At 47.0% G+C, this 10,076-nt stretch overlaps 1 protein-coding gene across 3 annotated transcripts in view; it reads right to left on the bottom strand.

Annotated features, from left to right (window-relative positions):
• LOC147113610 (interferon-induced protein with tetratricopeptide repeats 5-like) overlaps positions 1–6,600 on the bottom strand; it is a 49,048-nt gene extending 42,448 nt beyond the window's left edge. The window contains exon 1 of one of the 3 annotated variants that reach the window (XR_015079241.1): positions 5,932–6,600. Coding sequence is in view for 1 of the 3 variants with exons in the window: in XM_085994845.1 (XP_085850971.1) it covers positions 5,932–6,044 (113 nt within the window). In the remaining 2 variants the exon portion in view is untranslated. The remainder of the gene's footprint in view (positions 1–5,931) is intronic. The other 2 variants (XR_015079242.1, XM_085994845.1) reach the window with 2 other exon arrangements.
• Positions 6,601–10,076: the final 3,476 nt, after the last annotated feature.

The following is a 10,076-nucleotide window of genomic DNA, read 5'->3' as shown; positions in this document are numbered from 1 at the left end:
TGCCACTAAACCAGTTTTGTATCCAATGTGCCAAGGCACCCTGGATTCCATGGGCTCTTACCTTCTTGACCAGTCTCCTGTGCGGGACTTTATCGAAGGCCTTACTGAAATCCATGTATACCACATCCACTGCGTTACCCTCATCCACACACCTAGTCACCCCCTCAAAAAATTCAATCAAATTAGTCAGACATGATCTTCCCTTGACAAAGCCATGTTGACTATCCCTGATTAATCCTTGCCTCTCCAAGTGGAGACAAATTTTGTCCCTCAGAATTTTTTCCAATAATTTTCCTACCACTGATGTTAGGCTCACTGGCCTGTAGTTCCCCGGTTTTTCCCTACTACCCTTCTTGAATAATGGTACTACATTAGCGGTTCTCCAGTCCTCTGGCACATCCCCTGTGGCCAGAGAGGTCCTGAATATATGTGTTAGAGCCCCCGCAATCTCTTCCTTTGCCTCACACAGCAGCCTGGGATACATTTCATCCGGGCCTGGGGATTTATCCATTTTTTGGCCAGCTAAAACCGCCAATACCTCCTCCCTCTCGATGTTAATATGTTCGAGCATATTGCAGTCCCCCCGCCCTATTTCTATGTCTACATCGTCCTCCTCCATAGTGAAGACAGATGCAAAAAATTCATTTAGAACCCCTCCTACATCTTTCGGCTCCACACACAGATTGCCACTTTTGTCCCTAATGGGCCCTATTTTTTCCCTGGTTATCCTCTTACCCTTAATATACTTATAAAACATCTTAGGATTTTCCTTTATTTTGCTCACCAGTGTTATTACATGGCCCCTCCTTGATCTCCTAATTTCTTTTTTAAGTATCCCCCTGCACTTTTTGTACTCCTCTAGGGCTTCCTCCGTCTTTAGCCTTTTGTATCTACCAAAAGCCCTCCTTTTTTTCCTAATCCATTCTCGTATATCCCCTGACATCCAAGGTTCCCTGTGGTTTTTGGAACCACTCTTGACCTTTACGGGAACATGTTGCCATTGTATGATCTCAATCTCCCTTCTGAAAGCCTCCCATTGCTCCGATGCGGATTTTCCTACAAGTAGCTGATCCCAGTCCATTTTGGCCAGATCCTGCCTTATCCTATTAAAATCGGCCTTCCCCCAATTTAGAACCTTTATTTCCGGCCCATCCCTGTCCTTTTCCATGACCACCTTAAATCTTACCATATTATGGTCACTATCACCAAAGTGCTCACCTACTAGCACTTTTTCCACTTGGCCGGCCACATTCCCTAGAATTAGGTCCAGTACTGCCCCCTCTCTTGTAGGACTTTCTACATGCTGGCTCAAAAAGCTCTCCTGGATGCACTTTAAGAATTCTACACCCTCTGAGCCTTTCATACTCTGACTATCCCAGTTAATATTGGGGAAGTTGAAATCCCCCATTATTATTACCCTATTATTTGCACATTTCTCTGAGATTTGCCTACATATCTGTTCCTCTATCTCCCCCTGAATGTTTGGAGGCCTATAGTACACTCCCAGCAAAGTGCTTGCCCCCTTTTTGTTTTTAAGCTCCACCCATATGGCCTCATTAGAGGAACCTGCTAATATATCATCCCTCCTTACTGCAGTAATTGACTCCTTAATTAATATTGCGACACCCCCTCCTCTTATACCTCCCCCTCTGTCTCGCCTGAAGATTCTGTACCCCGGAATATTGAGCTGCCAGTCTTGCCCCTCCCTCAACCATGTCTCCGTGATAGCAACAATATCATACTCCCATGTGTTTATCAACACCTTCAGTTCATCCACCTTATTTGCAAGACTCCTTGCATTAAAATAGATGCCATCCAGCCTTGCCCTTATATATTTGCCCTGTCTACCAAGCTGACTTGTTTTTTTCTCTATAATTGGCAGCACATCACCCCCTATTTCAGCTCCCCTCTGTATCCCATCCCCCTGCCAAGTTAGTTTAAACCCCCCCCAACAGTGCTAGCAAACCTCCCCGCAAGGATATTTGTCCCGCTCTGGTTCAGGTGCAACCCGTCCGACTTGTACAAGTCCCACCTTTCCCAGAAGCAGGCCCAGTGATCCAGGAAAGTAAAACCCTCCCCCCTACACCAACTCTTTAGCCACGCATTCATCTGCTCTATCCTCCCATTCCTATACTTACTAGCACGTGGCACTGGGAGTAACCCAGAGATTACAACCTTCGAGGTCCTGCTCTTTAATCTGTTACCTAGCTCCCTAAATTCTTGATGCAGGACCTCATCCCCCTTCCTTCCTATGTCGTTGGTCCCAATGTGGACCACGACCTCTGCCTGCTCACCCTCCCCCTTAAGAATGCCCTGTAGCCGCTCAGTGACATCCCAGACCCTGGCCCCAGGGAGGCAACAAACCATCCTGGAGTCACGTTTGCGGCCACAGAAACGCCTATCTGTTCCCCTTACGATAGAATCCCCTACCACTATTGCTCTCCCACTCTTTTTCCTCCCTTTCTGAGCAGCAGAAGCGTCCCTGGTGCCAGGAAGCTGGCTGCTGCTGCCTTCCCCTGGTGAGTCATCCCCCTCAACAGTATCCAACTTGGTATACTTGTTTGAAAGGGGGATGTCCGCAGGGGTTCCCTGCACTTCCTGCCTGCCTCTGTTGCTCCATCTGATGGTCACCCCCTGTGCAGCCCTACCCGGAGGCGTGATCAACTCGCTAAACGTGCTATCCACGACCCTCTCAGCATCGTGCATGCTCCAAAATTCATCCACCCGCAGCTCGAGCGCCGCAATGCGGTCTACAAGTAGCTGCAGCTGGATGCATTTCCCACACACATGGTCGTCAGGGACACTGGCAGCGTCCCTGATTTCCCACATGGAGCAAGAGGAGCAGAACACGGGTCTGAACTCTCCTGCCATGACTTACTCCTTTAATTAATTAAAAAATTTATTCAATACCCCAGTTACAGGTATACTCTAGGGTGCTTTATTTACCAACTGTCCCCACTACACCAGAGACCCTAGAAATTTAACACCACAGAAGTCAAGCTTGTATTGAAAAGAGAGAAATACTCACCAACCAATCACTTACCTGCTCCCTGGTGACGTCACACTCTGATGACTTTTTACCTGTCTCCTCTGCTGTTGATTTGGTGTGCCTCGCAACTGCCGCTGGTTTTTAAGCCGGGCTCCTCCTCGCTGCTCCCTGCTGCTCCGAGTGGTCGGGCCTCGCAACTGCCGCCGGTTTTTAAGCCGGGCTCCTCCTCGCTGCTCCCTGCTGCTCCGAGTGGTCGGGCCTCGCAACTGCCGCCGGTTTTTAAGCCGGGCTGCTCCTCGCTGCTCCCTGCTGCTCCGAGCAGGTAGAAGCCGCACCATGAGTAAGCTGCACCCTGTGTCTCTTGTCTCTCATCTCTCTTCGTCTCCTGGGTGTCTCCTTGATTCTTCCTGAAATCTTCTACTCGTTCTGAAATCTTCTACCCATTGTGGCTGTTAAGATTCCCTTACTATACCCTTACTCTGTTTCAAAACCTATGAAGTCCTCCTGAACCAATCACTGGCTTACAGCCAAAACCCAATCTCCAATCATAAAGATGCCACGTCCACAGCACTTTTATCTACGCAGGTTCTGCTCTTACGACACCCTTACATCATCTGTTTTTGACCATCAAGACTTATATCTGTGGTGGTTATGGTAATACAAAAGCAAATGTCTCCATAGTGTAGAGATATGGCATCTTTCCTGTGAAAGGTCTATGTTTTTAATTAACTGCAGACATCACAACTTTTCCACACAGTGGCAGCTACACCTGACCTTGTTTCCCAGACTAGTTGTACTCTGTCATATCCATACTGTAGGCGAATATCCAACTTTCACCCACAGCTTCCTATTTGACCAGAGCAATCCTTTTTCTCACCCCAGACTGTTTGGTTACAGCTCACTCACAGATTTTTAATTATAAGTAAAAGGGTTACAGGTCATATATAATTTAGGTTATCATTGCATACAATTGATGATTACAAAATTCTACATTTAATTCTTACACATGATTATGAATGCATTACTGATGATTAAAAATACTGATGATTATAAGATATTAAAACAAGTATTCTAAAAAAATCCATTAATCCGGGATAATCTTACAATGTACCAGCTCCTGGCCATTTAATCTTCTCAGCCAATGCACAGCAACACCTCAACCACCCCCAGCCCCAATGATATGAACAGGATCATTGATTGAAGTACTCAGTCTGACTTTTGGTTCACCCATTACACCTCCACCTCATTCTTGTATTCCATTCTGAAATGGGAGTCCCCTCACTAAAAAGGCCAGTGCTAATTTTAAACGCTCTCCCTCTCATATTGGCAGTCCAAGTAACTCTCTGCTGAACAGGATCACCAACCTGGTCCTCCACAGGGACCCTGCTGACTGTGAGCCAGATCATTCCCCATTCCAACATGCAGAAGGAGAACCTATCCTTAGAGCAGAAAAGAAGGCCCATCACAAAGGTATCCTCAGGATTCTGAAAGACCATGTTTCATGAACTGACTCTTATCCTGCTGAAAACCTTCCACCATGCCAACCTCCAGGTGAGGTGTTAAACCAAGGCAGCATCTGCCTGTTCCAGTGGTTCAGGTGGATGTTAAAGATTCTATCGCACTATTTGAAGAAAGGCAGGGAGTTGTACTTCCCAACATTCTTCCCTCAAGCAACACCACCAAAAACAGATTGGGTGGTCTTTCATCTCGTTGCTATTTTTGGGAACTTGCTGTGTGCTGAGCTTCTGAGCATATATCCTCTCCATCGCAAACACCGTCTACATCCACCTCTGTAACACCGCCTGATTCACCGCTGCCTCAGCCCAGCTGCTGCTGAAACCTTATCCATGCTTTTTTCACCACCAGTCTTGACTACTCCAATCCTTTCCTGGCCAGCTTCCCATCCTCTACCCTTCATAAACTTCATTTCATCTAAAAATCTGCTAGCTGCACCAAGTCCTGCTCACCCATCCTTGTGTTCGCTGACCTACATTGGGGCCCGGTCCACCAATATCACAAATTTAAAATTCTCATCCTGGTGTTCAATTCTCTTCACGGCCTCACCCCTCCCTATCTCCATAACCTCCTTCAGCCGTAAAACCCACCGAGAATTCTGCATACCTCTAACTCTGGCGTTGTGTTCATCTTCCACTTCACGTTGATACACTTCATCTCCCAGCTATCCCAGCTCATTTTTGCACTCTACTCGACCTGCCTCTTGTTCATGTTGGCACTCGTCTCCCTTCCCCCCTCAATCCAAGCTGTTATTCTTACCCCTGCCCCAGTTCATGGTGGCTTTCCTCACTTTGCTGCTCAGTTCAAACTGGTACACCTGTCCTTTTCCCCCAGTCATGTGAGCACTGTTCTCCCCCGCACCCCCCATTCTCAATTTAAGTAAGCACTTTTCCTTCCCTTATCACTTTAAGCTGGCACTCTCCTCCTGCATTTCATGCTAGGTTCATCCCCCATTCCAGTTCACGCTGTACTCTCCCTTTGCTTTATAGTTCAGATTGCTTTAGTTTGGATATATGAAAGTGCTGAAAATCACTATTTTACATTAGTAGATTCCTTCTAGATTCCCATGGAACACAAAGTAAAACTTTCTTTCTTCAAACTCTGCAGATAGCCTGAGGGCTCTTACAGAATACGCCTTTCCACAACAGTATAAAATTCAAGTTTAACTTTGTACTTTCAACAAAGCCGGAGTGGATACTAACTATTACCTGATATAATTTTATAAACAGATCTGCCTTTTGCCTCATGTTTTCTGAATATCACCAGTCTTGGTGCAGCAGTATACCCTTATCTGAATGTCTCATTGTGAACAAATAATCTCAGGCCTATGCATTTCAACTGTGTACTACTTTATTTGTGAAAACAAGCACGTTGATCAATAGTCTACATGTAAATTTAAATACAGGAGGAATTCCAATGATCTTTACCTCATAATGCTGATCGGATGGAAAATGTGTTGAATTCCTTTTTCAGCTTCAACTGTACTTCCAATGGTGAGTTGATCAAGAAGAGTGTTTGGTGTGTTGTTTTTCCTGCTCATTTATACTGTCCAGTTATTTAGTGCTATAAATCATTGTCTGAATGTAAATAGAAACTAAACCTAGGAAATGAAACGGAGAACCAAAGTTTTTTCAAAGAAATAGTGCTGCCAGCACAGTAACATTGTGTGCTGTCACAGAACTCCACAGAGCCTATTATAAACAGAGGCCAGTTTAGCAACGGAAAAAGACCACTTGGCCCAAAGGGTCCAGTGCATTAGGTTGATCTCAACTCTGCCTGTTCACCATCTCCCTCAGTCACCTCCAGTTGTCTGTTGAACCCTCTTATATTATTTGCTTCAATGGCATTTCCCGGATAACTTGCTCCATATTTCTCTCACCCTTGTAAGGCTGCATCCAGTTACTTTGCTGGATGAATGGCTGAAGCATTGGCAGCGTTGAGGATGTCAGTCAATGTTCCCTCTAATTTTTATTTTAGGTGTGCGGCCTCTTTAATGCGCGTTTCTTTCCATTTAAAAGCCGGTGAGATGCCTGCATGTGACCTCCAGACCGCTGCACGACCATACAGTTTAATGGGAACATTGGTGTCAGTGCCTGGAAGGGCTCCTAGCTTCTTGGATATATCCTTGGTGAAGTCGTAGCCGGAACAGGAAGATAGTTGGAAACTGAGGGCTGGAAGCCCCATAGAGGGTGATGTAGGCTGTCTGGGGCCAGATGGCAGAGACAGTGGGGGATTACCATGTACCCATTCTGTAGTGTATGTACCTTTAAGACAGAACTACTTTTACAGCTCCTGTATACTGTAGTACCGGCAGTGACCACACCTGTATATAAGCCTTGCGCATGCCTCTGTACCCCCAGTCTTGAGAATACCCTCCTCCAGTAAATACCTGTTCATTGTTAAGTTACAGCATCCGTGTGGTTATTGAAAAACATCATACTCTCAGAATCACGGATCTAACAGTGGCGAGGAGTGTCGATTCGAATCTACCTGCAACTCTGCATTTCCCTTCGAGGATTCGCTCCGGGAGGGCGGTGGAAGAAAGTCGAGGCCAGAAACACGGGCGTCGACCACGAGCAACCGCCCAGTCGTCCGGCAGAGAGTGATCATCGCAGGGGAGGCTGTGGAGAGCCGGGCTTGGTTCCCCAGCCACGACGATCAGCAAGAGACTGACGACAGGTCCAGCGCAGACCCTTCCCGGACAGCGGCGGCTGGAGACGACTGACGGCGGAGAGAAAGCCGAGCAGCGTCGACGGGGTAAGATAGAGGGTGAAGCGCACAGGACGCTGCCGGGGGTTGAAAACCGAGCGGCGTCGAGAAAAAAAAATAAATAAACAAACCGGAGAGAGAGAGGGTAAAGCAACAGCCGGGTTCAGGACCGAGCGGCGTCGAGAGAACAAAAAAAAAAGAACGCGCAGAGCACAGCCAGGGCTCAAGGGCTGAACAGTGTCCGCGGAGAGAAGAAGGGAGAGTGCGGGAGACACCATTGAGCCGTGGAGAAGAAGGAAGAGCGCGGGAGATGCCATTTTTAGAAGCCGCAGCGGAGAAGACGGGCGAGCGCGGGAAGGAAGGAAAGCGCGGGAGATGCCATTTTGTGCCAGCAGAGAAGAAGGGGAAGCGCGGGAGACGCCATTTTTGATAGTTAAATCACACCCAGGGATGCCGAAGAGTGGCAGTATCTCTATGTTCGACAATGAAGTCGAAGATTGGGCGACATATGTGGAACGTATTGAGGTGTACTGCAGGGCGAATGAAGTGCCAAATGCTAGGAAAGCACTGGTTTTGTTAAATTCCATGGGTGAAAAACTTATGGGTTACTGCGAAATCTAATAACCCCAGAGAAGCCGGTGAACTAGAATTTCGAAAGCATAGTAGAAGTCCTACAGGACCACTTAAACCCCACACCACTGCTGATAGCAGAATGATTTAAGTTCCATAAAAGGAACCAACACAAAGACGAAAGCAATGCTGAGTACCTAACGGAACTGCGCAAGCTATCGAAACACTGCCAGTTTGGAGCGGGACTAGCAGATACGTTAAGGGACAAGTTTGTGTGTGGGCTACAAAGTGAAGGAACCCAGAAACGGCTTCTATCAGAAAAGGATCTTACGCTGGACAAGGCTTTCAGTATGGCAGTATCACACGAAGCAGCCGCAAGGGGCGCTGCAGAGATACAACGGAGACCACAAGAATATGGCACCAATAAAATGTCCTATGGAACAGGGAAGTGCTATAGCTGCGGCAGAACAACACATGACCAGAAGGATTGTTGGTTCAAGGACCAAGTGTGCAGACAGTGTGGAAAAGCAGGACACATAGCAAGAGTCTGCAGGTCTGGGAAGAAAACCAACAGTAAGAAATCTCCACAGGAGAAGTACAAAAAGGTACACCAGGTGATGGACAGTGGTTCAGACGAACAGAAAAGTGACACAGACTCCGGAAGCAAGGAGCTGGGTTGTCTGAAACTACATAAGGTAACCGAAATGGAGGATCACCAGACTATCTGTGTTACACTCAAGATCGACGGAGTTCAAGTGAAAATGGAATTGGACACAGGATCAGCCCTAACAGTCATAAACCAAAGGGACTACAAACGGCTATTTTCACATAAACCCTTGAAAGCTACAGAGATTGTCTTGAAGACGTATACAGGGCAAAAAGTCTACCCCAAAGGAAAAATAAGGGTGAAAGTGATATATAAAGGCCAGGAAATACCTAAAATGGATATATATGTATTGCCAGATGGAGGACCACCACTGCTAGGACATGAATGGATCCGGAAGGTACATTTAGATTGGCATTCCATACACGCACGGAAGGTTGAGGCCAGAAAGGATGACGACGTCACACCTGGATGACTGTCAAAAATGCTAACTGATGCAAAAGAAGTGTTCCAGGAGGGACTCGGAACACTAAAAGGCATAACAGCAACGATTAAAATAGAGGAAAATGCAAGCCCAAAGTTTCTTAAGGCCAGACCAGTGCCTTATGCGATCAGACCAGCTGTCGAAGCAGAGCTGAAAGGGTTGGAACGTTCAGGAGTACTGTCCAAAGTGGACTGGAGGGAATGGGCTACACCCATCGTTCCTGTAATGAAGAGGTCGTTGAGTAATACGCCTGGGGAACCAAAGAAGGTCCGCATCTGTGGGGATTTTAAGGTGACAGTGAACCCACTCCTTCACACAGTACAATATCCGCTTCCACGAATTGAGGATGTTTTCGCCTCGCTATCTGGAGGTAAGCGCTTCACCAAAATTGATCTAGCCCAGGCGTACTTGCAAATGGAGGTAGAAGAAGCGTCGAAACAATACCTTACGATTAACACTCATAAAGGTCTCTATCAATACAATCGGCTGGTGTTCGGGGTAGCCTCGGCTCCGGCTATCTGGCAAAGGGCAATGGATCAAGTCCTGCAAAGGATTCCAGGGACCCAGTGTTATTTGGACGACATCCTGGTCACGGGCGAAAATGACAGTGATCACCTCGCCAACTTGGAGAAGGTGCTCACCAGATTAAAGGAGTATGGGCTACGAGCTAATCACCACAAGTGCGAGTTTTTCCAGAAACAGATCTCGTATTGTGGCCATGTCATCGATGAAGAGGGGTTACATAAGTCCCCTGAAAAGATTGAGGCAGTAGTCAAGGCTCCAGCACCGGAAAATGTGTCACAACTGAGGTCGTTCCTTGGGCTGGTAAACTACTACCACAAGTTCTTACCAAATTTGTCCACGGTATTACACCCACTGAACACCCTACTGCAAACAGGGGTACCATGGAAGTGGAATGATGAACGTAGATGAGCTTTCCAGAAGTGTAAATAATTGATCAAAGCAAAAGAGGTGTTGGCCATTTCAACCCAGCACTACCAATTCGTTTGGCATGTGATGCATCAACCTATGGTATTGGAGCTGTGCTGTCGCACAAATTCCCAGACGGGTTGGAGAGGCCAGTAGCCTTTGCGTCTCGGTCACTAACCTCAGCCGAGCGCAACTATGCCCAGATTGACAGGGAGGCCCTCAGCCTAGTATGGGGAGTAAAAAAATTCAACCACTATCTCCATGGGCAGAAGTTC

The sequence above is a fragment of the Somniosus microcephalus genome, chromosome 8 (assembly GCF_052327205.1).
Source record: "Somniosus microcephalus isolate GS21.2 chromosome 8, FLI_Smic_1.0, whole genome shotgun sequence".
Lineage (NCBI taxonomy): Eukaryota > Metazoa > Chordata > Chondrichthyes > Squaliformes > Somniosidae > Somniosus > Somniosus microcephalus.
The sequence above is the reverse complement of the archived record's forward strand: the minus strand, read 5'-3'. Positions and strand labels throughout refer to the sequence as shown.